The sequence below is a fragment of the Notamacropus eugenii genome, chromosome 1 (genome assembly GCF_028372415.1).
Source record: "Notamacropus eugenii isolate mMacEug1 chromosome 1, mMacEug1.pri_v2, whole genome shotgun sequence".
In the NCBI taxonomy this organism is placed as follows: domain Eukaryota; kingdom Metazoa; phylum Chordata; class Mammalia; order Diprotodontia; family Macropodidae; genus Notamacropus; species Notamacropus eugenii.
The window spans coordinates 67,382,305-67,404,749 of NC_092872.1; the positions used below are offsets into that span (position 1 = coordinate 67,382,305).

At 37.2% G+C, this 22,445-nt stretch overlaps 1 protein-coding gene across 3 annotated transcripts in view; it reads right to left on the reverse strand.

The window, feature by feature from the left end:
- LOC140501383 (guanine nucleotide-binding protein subunit alpha-14) overlaps nt 1–22,445 on the reverse strand; it is a 271,639-nt gene that overhangs the window by 129,361 nt on the left and 119,833 nt on the right. For all 3 annotated transcript variants that reach the window (XM_072604949.1, XM_072604957.1, XM_072604965.1), the window contains exon 3: nt 14,986–15,170. In XM_072604949.1, coding sequence (XP_072461050.1) covers nt 14,986–15,170 — 185 coding nt within the window. The remainder of the gene's footprint in view (nt 1–14,985; nt 15,171–22,445) is intronic.

The window sequence follows — 22,445 nt, forward strand, 5'->3', positions numbered from 1 at the left end:
CCATGTCTAAAAGGGGAGGGGCTAACTCATCTCAGAGATGAGTTTACAATTCAGGTAGATGCAAGTGGAAACAGTTTGTTGTTCACTCATATCCGTCTCTTTGTGACTGACTCCATTTGAGTTTTCTTGGGAAAGATAATAGAGAGGCTTGTTATTTCCTTCTCAAGCTCATTTTACAGATGAGGAAACTGAGGCAAACAGGGTTACATGACTTGCCCAGGGTCATATAGCTAGTAAGTGTCTGAGGTTGGATTTGAACTCAGGTCTTCCTGATTTCAGGATCAACATTCTATCCACTGTACCACCTAGCTCCGGACACTTTCCTATGCTTGGGTTGGTATAAACTGTGGCCATCCTACAAGAGGATTGACTGATGAAGCACTAGGAAATAGGGATGGGAAAATCATGGGTTCCCTTGACTTAACTGGTGGTAGTGGCTAGATTCTACACATCCACTGTTATGACTTTCCACTAAAGTGCTTCAATACAAGGCAAACGTAGACAGCAAGCTTTTGCAGAACTCTAACTCAGTTCAATAAACTTTTGCTTACATGGAAAGCAAGAGAGTCTGGGGTAGAGATGGGTCAAAGAACTCAGGCACCTATGAGTATATGCACACACACATATGCATACAAACGTATACAGATATACACACACTCCCTATCTGTATCACCATGGACAAGTCATTTAACTTCTTAGTTCCCCAAAGCAAAGCTCTAAGATTATTAGAAGTTGAACAGTGACCAATCTGCACCAGAAGAGGAAGTTTTCTCACTGGGGTGAAACAGAAGAGTTTGGCTAAATACCCACGCAGGAAAAATTTAGTTGACAGGCTTTAGGTCAGTGAGATGGTGCAGTGGGTAGAGCTTTGGACCTGCGGTCAGGAAGATTCATCTTTCTGAATGCAAAGCTGACCCTGTCAGACACTAGATAATGTGACCCTAGGGAAGTCTTCTCACCCTGTTTGCTTAGGTTTTTAATTCATAATTTTTAATTTTACCAATTTTTAATTTATGAGTAATTTTCTCATAGTCACATGGCTAATAAGTACCAGAGACAAGATTGAGTCTTCCAAACTAAATTAAATTACTAATTTATTTAATATTTATTGAATATAAATATTATAATTTTCTATAAGGACATATTTTATACAAATTAATAAAATATGTGTTATTTTATCAGATCCTCAGTTTTCAAGAGTGTAAAAATTTCCTGAAACCAAATAGTCTCACCCCTAGAGGATAAACATGTTTTTTTTCCTCAAAAAAAAACTAGCAAGGCATAGTAGAACTGTGCTACCTATATTACCAGGGCAGGAGTTCTCAACCTTTTTTGTGTTGTGGACATCTTTGGCAGTCTGGTGAAGTCTATGGATCCCTTCTCTGAATCATTTTATTTTAACGTACCAAATTAAATACACTATATAGGATCACAAAAGAAATTAAAGGTTCATAAAAATGGACACATTCTTTTCCCCATTGAAACTTATAGACTCCCTGAAATCAATCCACAGAGCTCTTCTGGGTCCATGAACAACAGATAATGAACCTGTGAAAAACAGTAAGGATTCATCCTGATGAAATCACAAATTTTTAGAAACAGTGAAGTCAAGGATGAACACCAGGTCTGTGATATTGACTCAGGGATCTCCTTTGTTAAGAACCTGAAGGGCACACAGCAATTCCCCTATCAAAGCAAGTCAACATCTTCTCTGCAACTCATAGTCTTCGTGAAACATTTTCAAACATTTTGGTTTCAGGAAACTTTTGCACTCTTAAAAACCGAGGACCTAATAAAATAACATTTTATTTACTTAAATAAAATATATCCTTATATAAAATTATAATATTTGTATTTAATAAATATTAAATACATTAACATTTCTTTTATTTAACTCATAAAATAACCCATAACACAATGGATTGTGTTATATATTATCAATATATATTGTATTACAAATATTTTTACTACTTTACTATTATAAGCAATTTTTATTACCAACAATTTAGTATCACAATACTACAGCATTTTAGTATTATCATGAAAATAGTCTGGACCACAAAGATCCCTGACAGGGTCTCCTGCAGTTCCCAAACCACACTGAGAACAGCTTGCCTTAGGAGAGGTGTCAAACTTGAGGACAGTTAAGTAGCTTGAAAAACTTCCTGAAGGCAGCCCAAGTGAAATTAAAATATAATTTGGAAATGCTTAACAAAACATAACAAACAAAAATACAACCCAACATAGATAATGTTAATTTGTGGTCTTGTAAGTCAATATGCAGTGATATCATTTTCAGAGAGCTTGTGTTTTTAACACACACAACTAAACAGATTTGTAAAATTAAATTGGACCCAGCTTGTTATCCACCATTGTCCAAAAGGGACCTCAGGCAGCTAGTATTATCTCCATGGTTGGACTGTGCAGCCAAAAGCAACACTATTTATAATACAAGATGAAATTTACTGTGAATAAATGTCAAATGCTAAGAAACATCTAGTCTAAGAAAAATCAGCTCCACGCTGGAATGTGTCCACAGGACTATCACCAGGATGGCACCAGAATGTGAAACCAGAATGTAAGAGCCATTACTCAGTTCAGTAATGTTTGTGCTTAGAGACAGACTAGCCCTTTTTAAATATCTGAAGGGCTGCCTTCAGATAAGGAATAAAAACATTCCTTTTTTTGTTTCCAGAAAACAGAACTAGGGTACAAGGAGAAGTTTAAAGAGAGACAGACCTAAATGAACTACAGACGTGATTTTCCTGAAGTGTAGGTCTGACCATATCATTCCCTTACTCAATAAAGCTCCAATGCTTTCCTACTGCCTTCAGGGTCAAACATAAGCTCCCAACTTTTAAAATCCTGAACAACCTGGCCTCTGTGTACTTACCTACTATTACTGGACATGACTTCCCTTTTCACACCAACCGGTCCAGCCCAACTGGCCTCCTTGTGTTCCTCATGCAAGACACTCCATTTCCTGTCTCTGTGACTTTGCATTGCTTGGTCTCCCGTGCTTAGGAAGTATTCACATCTCACCTATGCCCCAAAACTCTATGCAAGCTACACCTCCATCATATCTTCCCTGATGCTCCTCAGCTGCTGATTACCACTGCCCCTCAAATAATCTACTTTGGCTTAATTATGCGTACACACATACATATACATACACACACATAAACGTACTGATCTGTGTATATATTTACATATCCTTTATATATTTTTACACACATATATTTATATATATTATTTGCATATGTCTGTGTATATGCATATAGTATATACTAAAAGTGTATACGTATACACACCCATTTTATATTTTACATACTTTACACACATATTTATATACATAAATGTGTATAAAATTTGTATAAGTATAAATTATATGCACTATGTATATACTATACACACACATATATACATACTTTATATACATACACATATATATTTATATATCCTTGTTTTTATTTATGTTGTTTCTCCCAATAGAATATAAGCTTCTTGTGGGCAAGGCCAGTTTCACTGTTGCCTCTGTAGCCCCAGGTCAAAGCACCATCATGCCTGGCAAAGAGTAGGCACATAATAGGTGTATGTTGATTGATGTGTGTGAGTATAAGTGTGTGAGTGCAATAATGTGAATACTTTTACCCCAGAGACAAGAGGGAGCCACTGAAGATATTTGAGTTGAGGAGTGGCATGGGTTTTAGGAAGTTTATTTTGTCACCTGACCTGAGGTCATCTAGTTCAACTCCTTTATCTTTTATTTGAGGAAACTGAGACCTAGAAAAATTAAATGATCAATCAAAGGTCACACTAAGATTAAGTGTCGGAGTCAGAACCTGAACCTCCAGTTTCAACACTCTTTTCACTGTATCATGTTGCCTAGATCATAAGAAGAAAAATAAATTGCACAGCAAAGCTCCATTATAGTTTTGTTGCTGGGGTGCAAACTGGGGCATTGTTCTACAGCTAAAGCTAATACGCTGTTGGACTTTCTGTTACTCCAGGGACTGAACTACCTTACCCATATATAGTACACGACTAAAGTTCAAACTCCTTAACTTAAAACTTAAGGCCCTAACGTAAACATACTATTTTAATTCCACCCACCACCCCCTGCCCCAATACTACTATATGAAATCCTATACTGCAGCCATAATGGTCTCATTGAATGTAGGATGTTTTCCCCTCCTCCCCTCTGTCCATCTGAATCCTACTCTTCCTTCAAGGCCTGTTTCTTCCCTGAAACTTCCCTTGACCCTCTCAGTTAACAGTCTCTCCTTCTAACCTCTTATACCATTTATTATCCATATCATGTTTTAGTACTAATTCTGAAATGACAGAACAGCAAATAATACTTTGCATGATTAGTCATAGCCTTGTGTGCAAATATTTTGTTTATCCAATGAAGATAGCCATGACCCCTGCGATACAACCCCAGGGCTTGACTTATATGAATAGTGACTGTGTACAGACTAGCCCACTTAGTGCAACTTGGATTACCCAAGACACCAGACCATGCTTCAGGTTCATGTCCCACGTAGATATCTACTTGGGTCATCTTACCCTCAGCTTGCTGCCATCTTCCTACCTCCTTGCCCACTCTTATACTTTCCCAGAAATAAAACCCGCCTTTCTGGTCATCACTCCCCCCTCTTCCCTCCATGTATTGCCTCCCCCTATTAGAATAGAAGCTCCTTGAATGCAAGGATCCTGGTTTTGTTTTTTTTTTAATATTTCTACTCCCAGCACTCAGCGTAGTGTCTGTCACATAGCATGATCTTAATAGATACTTTTTCATTGTCATGTGAAGAATTAGTCTTTAGAATACTTTTAGAAACAAGGGACTACACATGATTTGGTTTTTTGTTTGTTTTTCAATCTTGAACTTAACAAATGCAGATAAAATTAATATTTTCATACATTTTGTAAAACAGAAGGAGGGACTTGTAAAGGATGCCTAAAATCTCTATCATGTACAGCTTGCTTTTTTCTCTTTAAGTATAAATTTCAGGGCATGTAATCTGTAGACCCCCTTGTTACGATGGCTATTTCAGTGTCTTTTTCTTCGTATTTTCTTTTCATTGTTCATGAAATATGAAAGATGCCTCTTTATTTTAATATATATGTACATACATACATATATACACATACATACATATATATGTATGTATACACACACACACACACACACACACACACACACACACATTCCTTGTCCTTTTCTTTTTAAAGGAAAACAATCAGCTTATGGGGACGCCTTTTTGTTGAGGCCCCCACCCAAACCATAGTGTAGGACAGAAACATGCTTGACTGCTCGGAAATAGCTCAAAATACATGAGACATTGTCAGTATTTCTTAACCCTCTCTTACTCCCATGTCAATCAGTTGCCAAGTCATTTCTACATTCATAACAAGTCTCGTAAATGTCTCTTTCCTCTCCTCTGGCATTGCCACCACCCGAGAGTGGGGGAGGTCTTCATCCCCACATGCCAGGGCTATTGCAACAGCCTCACGTCTCTCCTAATTCCAATCCATCCTCCATGGAGCTGTAAAAGTAAATCTTCCAAAAGCACAAGTTTTCCATGTTAACTCCCTATTCCATCAACTCCCATAGTTTCCGATTACCTCTAGCATTAAATATAAAATCTCTCTGGCCTTTAAAACCTTTTCATCACCTAGTCCCTTCCTGTCTTTCCAGTCTTCTCATACCTGACTTTCCTCCACTTTCTCTGGGATCCAGCAATATGAGTTTCCTGTTCTTCCCACAAGGCACTCATTTTCTGACTCAGGATATTTTCATTGGCTGTCCCTCACGAAAGGAACGCTCTCCTTCTTCATCTCTAAGACCCATAGCATTTTACAAAGAAGACTCACAGGGATTAACAGACAATCAACAAACAAATGTTTGATTACAATTTTTTCTTGTTGGAGTCAACATGCCCCTGGACACCATTTTGCCAAGCTATTTGAGTAAATAATCTTTGGTATCTCGTCATATTTTCTATTATGCTTTATTTTGTATAATTGTGCATTTACAGTATTATTCCATCACATGAACATAGCATAATGCATTATCATACTTTATTAGAAATTTTCTGTTATTTTGCTATTATAAATAAAACAGCTATTGTGGTATCTTTAAAAGAGCACCTAGCTTTCTTCAAATTTCAATGAACGTACTACCTTCTATAACAAGTCTTTTCTAGTCTTCTTTAATCTTAGTGCCTTCCTTCTGAGATTATTTCCAGTTTATTCTCTATACATTGTGAGTATGTCTATATATGTGTGTGTGTGTAGAAAATACACACATACATATATATGGGGGGGGAGAGAGAGAGAGAGAGAGAGAGAGAGAGAGAGAGAGAGAGAGAGAGAGAGAGAGTGGTTTTCATGCTGCTTCCTCCATTAGACTTGAAAACTTTCTGAAAACTAGAATAAAAAAAATTCCTTTCCCTTTCCCATGTGCCTTGCATATGGTAAGCACTTAAGAAATGTTTGATGACATGACTCAATACCCTCCCATTTCTTACCAGATTTAAAGGCAATTTTGCTTCTTTTTTAAAAATTCATCTCAAGGTCCTTGTTTCTAGCCATGTGACTCTGAACATATAATTTGATCTGTCTCCCTCCTACAGAAGGAAGGGTTTGGACTAGTTTTTTAAAATCTTTTCCTGCTTTAAATTTCTAATATTCTCTGACTTAACTGACTGGGGATCTCTCCTACAATTTCCCTAACAAGATTCAGTCTTGACTTGAAAAACTCCAGTAAAGGGGAATTCACTGCATTATATTCTGGGAAGTTCTACTTATTACCAACATTTTCTCTGTATCATACCTAAGTCTGCTTCTCTTCAGTTTCCACACTTTACTCCCAGTTCTGTGCTCTGGTGTTCCAATTCCACATGAACCCTCTTTAGGTACTTGAAGACATAACTTATCTCTACTAACCTTTCCCTTCACCCAACTAAGCCTCCAGTCCTCTCAAGATCCTAATCACCATCTTCTGGCTATACTTTACCTTTTCTATGTACTCCCTAAAACCTGGTGTCCAAAACGAAATAAGGATACCAGACAGAAATTGAATGGGGCTAAGTATAATGTACTTACTATCTCCCTCACTTTGATGGTATGTCTCTCTCCATGGAGCTTAGAATGTCATTAGTTTTTTGGCTAATGTGGGTTATTGAGTTCTGCTATGCTTAAAATCTGCTAAAATCCCCAAGTCTTTCTCAGCTCAAATTATTATGGCATTGGGTAGTATAGTACACGTGTTAGCATGTGCACTGCTATTACGCGCATCCGTACACATAATTTTGTCAGTTTGGGTGCTCCTTCTACTAATAAAGATTCCTGTCTGCCTGTAGAATGATACCTAAGATTTGGACGGGGTAAGTGGCTTGCCCATGGCCACACAACTAGTCAACATTAGAGACAAGATTTCAACCTAGGTCTTCCTTACTCCAGGTCTGCCAACCATTTATAAAGCATTCCCTATATGCCAGGCACGATTCTGGGCACAGAGACAAAAACAAAAGGGCTCCTATCTTCAAGAAGGTTACATTCTACAGGAAAAAAACACATATACAGCAATAACTAACTACCAAGTAAATAAATGCAAGTGTGAAGTCACTGGAATGGATAGTTTGCCCAATCACCAGCGCAGGAGTCTATGCGTTGCTTCAGCCTCAAGAATTCCTATAGATGCCTACAGATACTGACATTGAATTTAGAGAAAAAAATTCGTAGCCAACCCAAGCCAGGAACCCAGAGGCTACCAGGACATAATTTCCTGGGCAATTAATTAATCCACAAGTATCTATTAAGCATTTGCATTGTGCCAGTCTTTGGTTAGGCACTGGGAATACAGAGACAAAAATTTAATGGTCCCTGTCCTTAAAGCATTCCATTCTGTCTTGAGGAATAACATGTAACCGTATAAGTACATTCACTACTACCACATCACACTTGGCTGTTGACGTGTGAGGTTCCTCTTTACTTTGAAGCAAAAACTATTGACCTATACTGTTAAATACTGCATTTGGGAATCTAATTCATAAAATAAAAGAGTGAAACGTAGTCAGAACCTACTAAACAACATTCTACCACATCACGATGTCTTTCTCCTTACTATTTATTACTATCAGCCTCCTGAGAAAGAACTAACGGAGTCTGAATACAGACAGAAGCATACTATTTTTCACTTTCTTTTTTTCCTTCTTTGTAGGTTTTTTTTTTTTTGGTTTGAGTTTTCTTCCATGAAGTAACTAATATGGAAATATGTTTTATACAATTGCATATGTATCAGCTTGCTTACTGTTATAAGAATTACTCTGTTGAACACCAGAGCACAGAACTGGGAGTAAAGTGTGGAGATTAAAGAGAAGCAGACTTAGCTACAATACAGAGAAAATATTTTTAATAAGTAGAGCTTCCCAAAATGTAATGCAGTGAATTCCCCTTTACTGGAGGGGAAGGGGAAAGAGGTAGGGAGAGATTTTGGAATTCAACATTATATAAAAAGAGAATGTTAAATTTTTTTCATGCAATTGGTGGATAAACAAAACATTATTTAAAAGAAAAATAATAATGTTCTCAGAATCAGGAAAACCTCTGTTCAAGTCTCAACTCTGTGTGACTCTGGGCAAAAGACTATCAAGGCTCTAGACAGCTCTCTAAGACCTTAAAATGCAGAGAAAGTGCTGACTCGCAGTAAAATCACAGGTCTAGTCCCTAATAACAACAGTAACACAAAATAATAATTACTCAGATCATCTTGACCTGACCCCAAGTGATCTCATTGCTATTTTATGTTCAAGTTCACTATATAACATACTTGTTCTTCATTCTTCCACTACTGCATTCTTAGGTTTTCCACTAGTGTGTAAAGACCTTCACATAAGTGAACACATCTGAGACTCACAATAACTTTAGGAGGTAGACACTACAGGTATTTTTAATGTTACTTTTATATTTATTCTTTTTTTAAAAACCAGATGAGGAAACAAAGCCCTTGGTCTCCTAGCTAATATGTAACTGAGGTCTTCCCTGAATTCAGCACTCTAGCCACTAAATCATATTGCCTCACAATTCAGAATGTAAAACTCTTTGGTAGGTACAGGGCTTGGCTGTGTTTAGGGCTCACAAAATAATAATATGTTTGTCTAGGGCTTTCAGATATATTATCTTCTGAGAACCTTATCTCAGCCCTGGTGTAAAGTTGGCAGGGCAGATGCATTCTATCCCTGTTTTTCAAATGAGGGAACTGAAACACCAAGAGACTGGCTGACTGGTCTGATCCCAGTAAAACAGTAAGAGGTGGTGCTAGGATTGTGATCTACGGATCCCTAGGAAGGAACATGGACACCTGGAATTTTTGCTTTGCTTGTAAAGATTTTAATGCAATTTGGAAAGCTGAAAAATTTAGATTTGGGTAAAATAATTTATAGAGCTTCATTTCCATGATGGTATAATTCTTTCATTTCCCATTAGTTTGTGTCTCAGTTTCCATCACTCAGTTTCCGGTTCCCTGGATAAAGAATATCTTACATATATATGCATGGAATGTAAAGTGATGCTATGATAATAAAAAAAGTAATTTTCCATTTTAAGAAGATGATTGCTCAGCTAAGTCACATTTAAAGTTTCTAGCAATCCTAGAAGTTTATTAAAAATTCAGCTCAAGATTGATTTAGTTTTTACCAACATGATTGCTCAACTAAATACTTTGTTTTGAAAAAGATTTCTTATTCCATGTCTGCCAATTAATCAGGGACACTTGCTAGATGTCATACAATAGAATCTTATGAACATATTACAGAATTGATGGTTTCCTAGGGAAAACGTTACAATAGCTGTTGCTCAGAAGCATAGTTCATGTCTCAGTTAAATTGAAAATAATGTTTGCTAAAGATTATGTCACTGACTCTAGGGGAGATAGGCTGTATTATCTCAGCCCATAACTTTGACTCTGGACTCTATGGTATCTGAAGCTCCTGAAGTTCAACTTCTTAGCTAACTTGCCAAGGATGGTATGTTAGAGTCTCTTTTAAAAAAGATAAACACGACTTCTTCTCCTTCTAAGCCTTTGCCCCTATTTCCTTAAATAAAGCCAGAAATAGAGGTAAGATTGGGATAGGAAAGTTGGATTTAGTTGTTGAGTTGTTCCAGTCAAGTTCAATTCTTTTTGACCACATTTTGGGGTTTTCTTGGCAGAGACACTGGAGTGGTGTGCCATTTCCTTCTCCAGATCATTTTACAGATGATGAAACTGAGGCAAAAAGGATTAAATGACTTGCCCAGGGTCACACAGCTAGGAAGTGCCTGAGGCCAGATTTGAACTCAGGAAAATGAGTCTTCCTGATTTCAAGTTCACCTCGTATCCAGTTCCCAAATTCCCACACACTGGTAAGTTAAAGATAGTGTAGCTAAGATGGAGTAGGTCTCTGAGGTAAAAGGAAGTTTTGCTGAAATGCAAATTATGGATAATCAACATTTTTTCTTCCTAAGCACATATCCTGGGTTTCTTATCCTCTGCACCTCTCAAATGACTCCTGAACGGAAGAGAGCTGACTTCTTTCCTGGTTCTTTCACATATTCCAATATGCATTATCTGAGTGACTTTGCTTATAACTTGGCTTATATCTTGGCATGTATTTCTATCTATTCCCTCAGTTTGGCATCTTGGATCCCCTTCCCCCACATTCTCTATACCTACTCCAGAAACTCTGAGGAAGTATTAATCTAATTAATACTAATTAATCTAATTAATCTCTGATTAGACCCAGCTGGTTCTTAGGCTTTTGCTACCCACTTCACAACAATGGGTATCCCAAATGCGATTTCTCAGTAGCCTATTCAGGTCCCTACCCCTTTTTTGTTTCTTGTTGTAAAAGTCAATCGATAAGTGAGTCATTATAAAACTAGTCCTATTTTTCAGAGATAACTATCTCATTCCTACAGCCACAGAAACAAGAGGCTATTTCCTCAATTTATAACCCTATTATCATTACACATTATTACATGTAATATATATTATTATAACCTGGGAATCAAAACCCCTGGCCTATCCTCTTTCTTAGACAGAGTCCTATCTTTTAGGTGCTTTAAGGAGTCAAGAGACTTCAATGGAGAAGAGACACCATTAGGAGAAAGTTCTGGTAGAGTACCACTCTTCTCTCTCCTTATTCACTCCCTAGGAGACCTCATTTACTCAAAAGTCTCAAAGGTAATATTTACGCTAATGACTTACCCTAACTCTCAACTGTAATCTAAACCCACATTTCCAACTGTCTAAAAAATATCTCCACCTTAGAAGTTCCACCACATTCTCAAACTCAACATATGCAAATACATACATACACATATATATATATACACACACACACACACACACACACACACACACACACACACACTCATAGTTTTTTCTCCAAATCAATTCACTTTCTCAAATTTCCCATTCTTGTTAGGGCTACTATTTTCCTAGAATGTCAGGTTGAAAATCTTAAATATGTCTCTTCCCTTTTTTTCCTTCCTTGAACACAATCTGTCTCCGAATCCTATTGTTTTTTCTTCAAGCTATCTCAAAAACTTGTCTTAACATTCTGTATAGATCCTGACTCTACTATCAACACATGTTTTTTATCTTAGTATTATTCCTCTACAAATAAGGCTATATTTATTCCTTACTCTTTACTCCATCAAATCCAAATTTATCTGCTTGATTTTCTAGGTGATCAATGTTCCCTGTCTAATTTTCTTAGACTGCCAATAATAGTTTCCTACACCTCTCTGACCTAGACTCTTTATTTCAAGTTTCCATACCATCCTCTATCCTCCCTAATCTTATTTATATCATGGCATTTCCCCTCATTCTTGACCTGTGGTTCACCTCCAGGTTGTTCTCAACTCTGTCTGATTCTTAGTCATTCTTTAATTCCCTGCTCCAAATATATTTCATTCATTTTCTGACAAGATTCCAAAACATATGATTAAAGGGGAGTTTGTGAACATTTAGAAAGGGAAGCAGTGATCACTAAAAGCCAATATAACATCATTATTCCTGAATGATCATAGGTTGATCATTCCTAGATTAACTTTCTTTTTTTTCGATAAAGAAACAACTGGTAGATAAGGGAAATTTTATAGACCAAATACATGGAGATTTCATCAAATTATTTGACAATTTTTCAATCTATACTTATGGATCTGATGGATTTAAGTTAAGTGGATTTGAAACTTTTTGAATGGCTAGTCCTAAAAACTCATTAATGGGTTGATGATTTCTTGGAAGGAGGTCACTAATGAAGTACCTATCTCTTCTCAGATAAGGGCTGTACAACATTTTTTTTTTCAGTGATTTGGATAAAGACATAGGTGTTGTCATATTTCCGGAGAACATGAAAAAATAGCTGCACATAAGATGATACAGATTCCAGACTCAAAAGTACCTTAGTAGGCTAGAATAATGGCCAAAAATGAATAAGATGAGATTTTTATAGGGAGAAATATCAAGTTCTACAGCTGTGTTTGAAAAAATTAACTTCATTAACATAACATAGGAGAGGTATGAAAGTTAATGTCACTTAATACACTATTTATTCTCTATTGTTTAATATTAAATAATCATGATAATTCCTCCTTGCTTTTTTATAGTACTTTACTATATTCAAAGCATTTTTACATACATAATTTCATTTAAATCCCACAGAAACCTAATCAAGTAGACAAGGGAAGAGTTATCCCATTTTTACGTATAAGGAATATGCATATGGAGGAAGGGAAAAGGAAGGAGAGAAGGTTGGGGAAGGAATAGAGGGAGGAATGAGGAAGAGGGAGGAGAAGGCATTTATTAAGCACTTACTATACAATAGGCACTGTGGAAGGTGCTTTACAAATATCTCATTTGATCCTCACAGTAACCCTACAAGGTAGGTAGTATTATTATCTTGATTTTACAAGTGAGAAAACAGACAGAAGTTAAATGACTTGCCAGTGGTCTCGCAGCTCCTAAGTATCTGAGGCAATATTTGAACACAGTTATTCCTAATGCTAGGTCCAGTGTTCCATCCACTGCCTCATCTAGTTAAGGAGACAAAGAGAATTTCCCAATGTTGCATGACCAGTTAGTTATAGAGTCTCAACTAGAAATTAGTCTCCTGATTTCTATTCTAGGGTTCTTTCCAGCACATTCTTCATAAATGTAGTATGCATTTAGAGCAAATATATATCTTGAGAGGAGTAAAAAGGTCTCATCATATCTGATATGTAATGGAAGAATGTATACAAGCATGCAAGATGTTTGGTAGGAAACAGAGAGAAAAAAGGAAGACACAATTGACTTGAAGATGTCAGAAACAGGGGACCAATGAAAAATGTAGAGTGGAGAAAACCATGGAAAACCAAACCACATTATTCCCTCCTAGAAACTCAGAATACGAGGAGGAGATGTGGTATAAAAAAAATCTTAAGAGTTTCTGACTTCTGAATCTCTTTACGATTCACAAAGTCATGTTGTCTCATACAATGGTGGACTTTTACTTAGAGAGACCACAGCTTCATCTTCAAATAAAACCTCTGGGTTAAAGTATTCCAGTCACAATAGATTGACATAAGATGCTCTTAATAGAGGGAGAAACAGCAACCCCAAAATGCCCTTATGCATCTGATGACTGACATCTAAAGGTAATGTAATTTTAAGGTTTAATAGAAATGCATATTTACAATGAAGCCCTCCTTTAATGATTTCTCAAGATCCATTCTGTAGGTACCTCTTATAATGACATCCTTTGGTCAATAATCAAAATCCCTTGGACTGAATTCAAGCTAAGTCCTCTTAATACAAAATTCATAACAAAAATAATACCTAGCATTTATATTGTACTTTAAGGCTTCTAAAGGAGCCTTACAAGCATTATATATCATTTGATCCTAACCCTGTGCGAAGTAATTGATATTATCTTCCCTATCTTGCAGTGAGGAAACTGAGGCTTAGAGAGGTCAAATGATTTATCTAGGGTAATAAAGATATTAAGAGACTGAAGCAGGATTTGAATTCAGGTCTTCCTGACTACAAGTATAGCACTCTATCCACTGTACTAAGTTCCCTCTTTGGAAGAAGACATTATAGTCAAGTCCCCTTCTTCAATTTAAATAAATTCAACTTCTAGATCCTCAGGGAAGCTGGCATCTCATCACCTCCCCATGAATTTGTTTTTTCTCCTATTGTACTCTAAAATAATTTTAGTATCTTTACCCAGTACCTGCACCATTACTTTTTCCTGTGGTCTAAAATAGATTTGCATTGTAAATAACTATTAGTGATAGAAAAGCAAATTCTGACTAGATGGCATTGTTTTGTTAAAGGGTATCGCTGGCTGAGACATCAATACAATCATCAAAAACTATCACTTCACTCTGAGATATCCTCTCTTTCTGCTCCCTTCCCACAAAAGACCCCTTGATCTGCTCAGCAAGATGGGCTGAACAGGATGGACAAATGTGCTTCCTACCCCCAAATTACATACATTCACAACCCAATGATTTGCTCTATGTGTGCTACAAAATAGTAGCATAAATAAATATTTCATGAGTATCAGAATTCTTGAACACAATCTTTTTATCCACAAAACTTTATTCATCTGACAAGGCTTGCTGTTGTCAGAACAACTGTTCAAGTGAAGGCATTTGGTCATTCTAAAGTCTAGGAAAATTCAGTTAAATCGCACCAACCATGACTGTCTTATTGTGATCTTTACAATAATAACCTAGTAGAGACAACTATATTCATATGATCAGAACTGGAAAAGGGAACCAAAGCTGCCATACTCTCACTGAGTTTATAAAAATATCATGTTTGAGGACTTTTATTTTTAGCATATTATCAGAACAATTTAAGTCTCCATGTTTGGAATATCTGCCACCAAAGCTGAAACACATCTGCCTCTTAGCTAACAAGGCAAACACTTTTCTCCAACTTACCTTGTTGTGCTCCGATACATACTGTATATGTAAAGTGTCCATGGCTCTGATCATCGATTGCATAGCAGTAAATATATTTTGATAAACTAGTTTTGTGAAGCCTCTTCTGTCTTCATCCGAGTAACCAGATCCATGAATAATCCTCATTTGTTTGATAAAGGTGCTTTTTCCACTCTCACCAGTACCTTTAAAAATAAAAAAAGTAAAACCACAGTTAACCAAAGTTTCCAAAATCATACAAGCCCCAAAATAACACTATGAGAAATAAAACCATTCATTACTTCTTCAGGTCTTGTCATCATTCCACATATGATAGAACAGTTTGATAGAATCTAGAGGTGTCGTGCTAGCTAGCTCCATTAGGAACTCTTCATTGGTTTCATTAGGTCCTTGCTTCATTCCCGCTCCCTTCAGTAACAATGTTAGCAATAACGATGTTAGCATTATATAGTACTTTAAGGTTTGCAAAGCAAACCATTTGTTCTTCACAAGAACCTGTGAAATAGGTATGATTATTATTTTCATTTCACAGTTGAGGAAACCGAGGCAGACAAAGGTAAAGCAACTTGCCCAGAGTCACACAGCTAGTGTGAAGTTAAATTTGATTCCAAGTTCAGAATTCTATCCACTAGCTGTCTTTTACATCTTTCTCTGTTATCATGAATGTCTGCTACACTGGATCTTTTCTGTCTACAAATGTGTTAATGTCTTTCTAGTCACTCCAAATAAAACCATAACAAAACAAAATTTTAGGCTCGCCAACTCCTTAGGTCACCCTTTGTGTTCCCTCTCTTTTCTCCCCCCTTTACTTCACTATCCATCTTTTTGAGTCTATTTCCTTACCACTAAGTTTTCAGCCCTTGGCAACCCATATTTCTCCCCTGCTTCTAATGAAACAATTCTTTAAAGGTTATTTAGTGACTCCCTAAATGCAAAATTCTATAAGCCTTCTGCAGCCTCTTTGTTTTATTTGATACTGCTAATTACTTCTTTAAAACTCTTCCCTCTGCTTCTGTGATATTTCATCCTTATGGCTTTTCCTTCTCTATCCCTTGCCGTTCCTACTATCTCTTTCCTTGTTTTTTTTTTCTCTTTCTAAATACTTGCATGCTGACATTTCCCAGTGTTCCATTATTGGCCCTCTTTTTTTCCTATCTGCCATTCTCTTACTTAGTAATTCCTTCCAGTTTCAAGTATCACCTTTGTACATGAGACACCAAAATCCTTAGCTCTAGCTATGAACATTTCCTCATTCTCCAGACCCACATTTTCTATATGTCTGATAGAAAAATGCATTAATATTGTCTACCTCAAAGTCAACATATACAAAACCAAAAATAATTTTCCTTAACTCCTATCTCCATTCTCCCTGCTACATGGCCTCAAAACTTGTGTTTCTTTTTGTTTATCTGTTTTCATATTTTATCTTTTCCCAATTATACGTAAAAATGATTTTAACTTTTTTCTTTTTTTTTACAGTTTTGAGTTTCAAATTATCTCCCACCTTCCCCTTACTCCACCCCATCCCCCATTGAGAAGGCAAGCAATTTGGTAAAGGTAATACATGAACACTCATGCAACACATAGTTCCAAATTAGTCATGTTGGGAAAGAAAATACAGACCAAAAAAAGACAAGAAAAATAAAGAAAACACCCCAGTATGCTTTGATCTGCATTCACATTCCATAGCTCTTCCTCTGAAGGGGGAGAGCACTTTTTTTCATAGGTCCTTCAGAACTGTCTTGGATCTTTGCATTGCTGAATCATTCACAGTCGATCATCATACAATATTGCTACTGCTGTATATGATGTTCTCCTGGTTCGGCTCACACTTCACTTTGCATCAGATCATGCCTTTCCAGGTTTTTCTGAAAGTATCTTTCTGATAATTTCTTGTAACACAATAGTATTCCACCATAATCATATACCACAACTTGTTCAGTTATCCCCCAGTGGATGAGCATTCTCTCAATTTCCAATTCTTTTTTAAAGATATATCAATTCTACTTCCCCAGAAACCTCTATTCCCTTTATCTCTCCCCCAATACTTTGTACTGCCTCTTATTGAACTTTCACCTTCTCCCTTATAATACAGTTATTTGTATGTTTTATGTCCTCTAGTAGACTATATATATTGTAAGAATAGAAGTCTTATCTCAGTCTTCCAAGAGCATATAGAAAAGAGTCCTAAACATATATCAATTCAAAGATGCTAAGGCGAATGAATCAAAAGGAAGATTATGAATAAATGATTTTCATTCATCACATGCCTCAGATATATTCTAACAAAGGTAACAATCTAATATAGGTGCTTATAGATTAGTTCAGGACCATATGCACAAGGAAAAACATTAAAAAGGAAAAAGGAGATATAATCTCTTAATGTGGTCCATCTAGACAGTCAAACTATATACTCTATTTGTACTCAGTTTCCCTCTCCTAAAAGAATCCTTTCCTCATTGTCTTTAATCTTAATACTTTCCCTATAAGATTATCTCTAATTTACCCTGCATGTATCTTGTTGATACATAGTTGTTTACAAGTTGTTTTTCCCCTTAGGTTGTGAGCTTCTTGAGAGCAGGGAGTGTCTTTTTTGCATCTTTCTTTGCATCTCCAGTGCTTAGCACAAATTTTGACATATAGCAGGAGCTTAAGAAGTGTTCATTGACCAATTGATTTCATCTTATGTAGTAAAGGCAGAAACAAATCACAACCTTAAGAAAACCATCAGCTGGGTGCTTTACATTATTTCTTTTTTAAAAAAGATTTATTCATGATATCTATTTTTACATTAGTATCATTTTCCAGTAACAAACTACCACAGAAACCTCTCAAGAAGAAGGCAAGGTGTTTGAGGACAGGGATTAGTTTTTATTTTGTCTCTGTATCCCCACTAGCACAGTCTTGTATACAGCAGGCACTTGATAACTACTTACTGGTTAGACGACAAATTTAAGCAAAACAAACTGATATATTGGTTACATCTGATGGAAATGAAGTATTCAGCACCTGCATCATGGATGCTCTGGAATCTAAATGTGTCTCTGTTTTCCAGTGATCTGTGCTCACTTGCTAACCTATCCAGACTCTTCACAGCAATTGCACTCAGACACAAGTTATGTTTAAGACAAAAGTCACAGTGTCATGGCACATATGCCCATGAGGGACCAGTAGACCTTAGCAATGTCTCCCATTTGCTGCTGGAATTCTACCAAACTAACCTCACCCTAAAAATCACAAAGGTACGCAACAGCAGGAATGTATCAGAAAGGAAGACCATCACGATCAGGAAGCCCACAGGGAAAAAGATCTGGTTCAAATCCTGCCTTACTAACTTGGGACCTCTGAGTAAATCACTCATGTTTGCTCAGATTTAGTTGTCTCATCTGCAAATTGGGGATAATAATAGCATCTAACATTTCGGGGAATTTGGAAAAGCCTCCTAGAGAAGGTAGACCTTGAGCTGGTGTTTTGGTTTTTTGAAGGAAACTAAGTTTTCCATTAGTTGGAGGTGAGAACGGCCTGCAGTCCAGACATGGCAGACTGTGACAAATCTTCAAAGGTACAGCTGAAAAGCAATCATCAAATGTTCCTAGGGAAGACGTTTTTAAGGTGTCTATACATGTCATGTTAGTTAATTCAAAAGGAATGTTGATTAATGCGACAGTGCTACACCAGGCAATTTTTTCTCTGGACATCATGTGATAAAGGTCCCATGACTTCAATTAATGTGATAGTAACCCACTTCAACCCAACTCTGTATTCCTAAGGTTAACTAAAATGAATTGTAAATTGATGATCATGGGAAACCTCTCCAGTATATCTAGACATTCAATTTAGCTCTCTGCTGAGCAACAGGCACCTTGATGGGATCTCCTGGTTGGCTCCCTGTGACAGGTGTTGCATCAAAAATGACTGATCACTGAGTCAGGAAGACACACTCCTGTGAATCAGAATTGTAACCTCAGTTTGTACTGAGAGGCAGAGTGTCCAGAAGTAGGATGCAGATAGTTCCACATTAGTAAACCCATGATTGGAGGGGAAACAATGCCATTCACTTTCATTTGGGCCTTTCTTTATTGGATCTTTCTCCAGAGCTTTCTGCCCTGGACTTTCAGCAAAAAGAAAAAAGGGATTTCTCTCCCTCTCCTCAACAATGGCTATTACAAGAATGTGACAGCTGAAACATGGGTTTCCATAGGGGAGTCTGACTCCCTGTTGCTTTTTTCTTTCCTAAGCACAGGCCAAAGGGCAATGGACTTTCCCAGCCCCAGCCACTTTCTTGTGAGTTTGAGAGTTTAAAAGCTACTATATTAAGTGTCAGCTGCCCAGTTGGAAATGATTAGCTAAAAAGCATGCTTCTCTGAGAAGAGCACCACTACCGATTCTATCAGGTACACAGGAGACCGAGGATGGAAGGAAAGGATACATTTGTGCACTATTGCTTATAAAAGACATTTTTTGTAATAGAAAAGGAGAACTGGAAAAAAATAGATGTCATCATTTGGGGAATGGCTGAACAGAGACTTCAGTGAAATGATGCAGAGTGAAGCAAACGGAATCAACTCGGACCTCAGAACTCTAATGAAAGTAGCGAACAATATTGACTTTGGAAGTTGGATAAAGGAATTCCCTCTCCTGCCTCTTGACAGAGAGGTGAGGAATTTGAGTTATAGAATGAAACATGAATTCTCAGACATGAGTTGGATGGGCTTATAGACCAAAAAGTCCAAGCCATTCATATTATAAATGAGGAACTGAGCTCAAGAAAAGTTAAGCAAGTTGCTCAAGGACACGTAGGTAGTGAAAGCTTAGCAGAGCTGGTATTTGAACCCAGGGTTCTTTAAATATTTATTTTTTCTATACATGTTAACATATGTTGGTAAGTCTTTAAAATCTTTGATAGTTTCTGTGTTCATAAAAATAAATAGTTATTCTAAACCAAGTTATACACTAAGTAACAGGGACCCTGTTTACCCATATTTTGGAGAAAATCTAGACATGAGTCATATCTAAGTTTTGCTTTAGGTATTTCCCCAGAAATTCAGGGTAGGGGCAACAATTTCAAGATTAAGAGAAACCTCACCCTTTCCCAGAGTGAATCTAGGTCCATGTGAGAGCTGGGCCAAGCTTTATATGGGAAAATAAGGATAAGACATTGGGAGCAAATCAACAGAGGAAGAAGTGGGAGAAGGATGCCACCAGTAGAAAGATCTTCCTCCCTCCAAACCCAGCACTGTATCCACTATGGATGCTAAACCTGTCATATATAATTAGTTTGTACCAAGAGGTATCATGTCCAACACTAAGGTGCAAATATAGTCCCATCATATTTTTCCCACAATCAGACCAAATATGGGTCCAGAGGAGGATAAACAGAAGGAAACCAAGAAGGTCTAGAGAGGGAGAGACAAGAGGTAAGCATTCCTCCCATCTTCTCTATTAATCAGCCCCATGGAGCCTGAAGTTGTTGGGAGGGAGAGGCCAAGGAAAGGCATGGTCCAATAGATTCTTTCAGCCCTGATTCCTGAAGGTCTCTAGACTGCCAGTGGTTTGTTGGGAAGAGAAACCAAGGGAGAGTGAGGATGGAAGAATAATTCTACTGGTAATTCTTTCCCTATCAGCTATTCCATGAGTATGGATGGGAGAAGGGGGGAGAGACTAAGTAGGTTATGAGCTATTAATCAATAAAAATTGTTGTTATATCTTATTCATGTGTATGAATATGGTCAAATTCATTCTCTAATTTTTTAATGCAGTTTTAAGACTTCTTAAAATGTCTAGATTTTCTTTTTGGTTATGGATTTCAGGTAATCTGATAAATCTTAAATTATTTCTTCTTGATCTGTTTTCCAGGTCAGTTGTGTTTGTTATTAGATACTCCCAGTGCATCCTGGGTCATCTCCAGTCATCCTGAGGAATATCAAGTTACTGGCATCAGATGGCTTTGGAGAGAAATGAGGCTGGTGACCTTGCACAGCCCTCCCTCACTCAGGACAAAGTCAAGTGCAAGTCATGTCATCATTTCTCCGATGGCATGGTCTTCTTTGGCGACAAGGGATGAACACAACCTTCCACTTCAATGTTTTAAGACTCCTGACTTAGTTTTGATATTTCTTATTGTCTCATGGAGTAATGAACTTCTATTTAGCATTTTAAAAAAAATTAGTTAATTTACCTAATCACTATTTCTCAGAGGGTTTGTTGCTTAGGCAAGGTTTTGCATCTCTTGAGCCAACTTGTTAACTAACTTTCTAATTCTTTCTTCCATAACTCTTATTTCTTACTCTATATTTTCCTATAGTACTCTCATTCCAGTTACAAAATCATTTTAAAACTTTTTTTTAAACTTTTGCTTCATCTCTTCCAGGAATTTTCGTTGAATTCGTGCCCAATCTGGACTTTTCTTGCAGGTTTTGTTTAGAAATGTTTATAGTAGAAGTCATTTCTTCTGGGTTTTTGCCTTGAATGTTCCTGTCATCAATAGAGCTTTTTAGGTGGAATTATTTTTGTTATTCTCTAATTCTTCCACCCTGCTTCCTGACTTTGGACTTTTCATTAGGGCTGAGCTCTGTACTCTTTTGGAAGGGGACAGGAGAGGATGTTTGGGTTGCTCCTGCTGCTTTCTTGGGGTAGTGGGTTTTGTGTTGTTCCAAGATCTCAAGGACAGCTCAGACAGTGGACCTGAAAGCTTTCAGTTTTCCCAAAGTTTGTCTGATCCAGAACAGAATAAGACTGCTGCCTTCTCCTGGTCTGAACCCTGCAAGCTCCTGACCCGGGTATGGGTGTGAGCAATACACTTGTGGGGCTTACTTCTCCTAGAGTGACAGCAAACTTCTGCTGGATTTAGTGTCAGCTAGCTAGAAAGCACTGCTGATTTCAGAGTGATAGAACTACACATACATACACACACATATAAATGTGTGTGTGTATAGATATATATATGCATACATATGTATGTGTGCACATATACATATACACACATATGTTTTGTGTGTGTATATATATACATATACACTTATATACACATATATGTAAGACTGGCCATCCTGCTGTGGCATATGGATATATATGTACATGTACATGTACATGTACATGTACCTTTATGTGTATAATCAGCCTGGCATTCCTACTGTGGTTATTCCTTTCTAGACTTTAGATTATCCTGGAAGTTAGAAGTGACACTACTCCTCTTCTAGGCCCCAAGCCACATAGCTGCTAATGACTTCTGCACTTAGTCTTTGCTAGGTACAAAGCTTAGAACTCTGACTGCTCCTCATCCTGGGATACCACCCATAAGGGTGGGTCCCCTCCTTAGTCTACCCTGAATCTATAACCTGTAACTGGGGAGAGAGCAAAGAGGATGCCAGCTGGCCAGTCAAAAGATAATCCTTTCCTCAAGGAGCTCACAATCTAATAGAATTGGTACCTGTTACTGTATTCTACACAATGTTAAACCC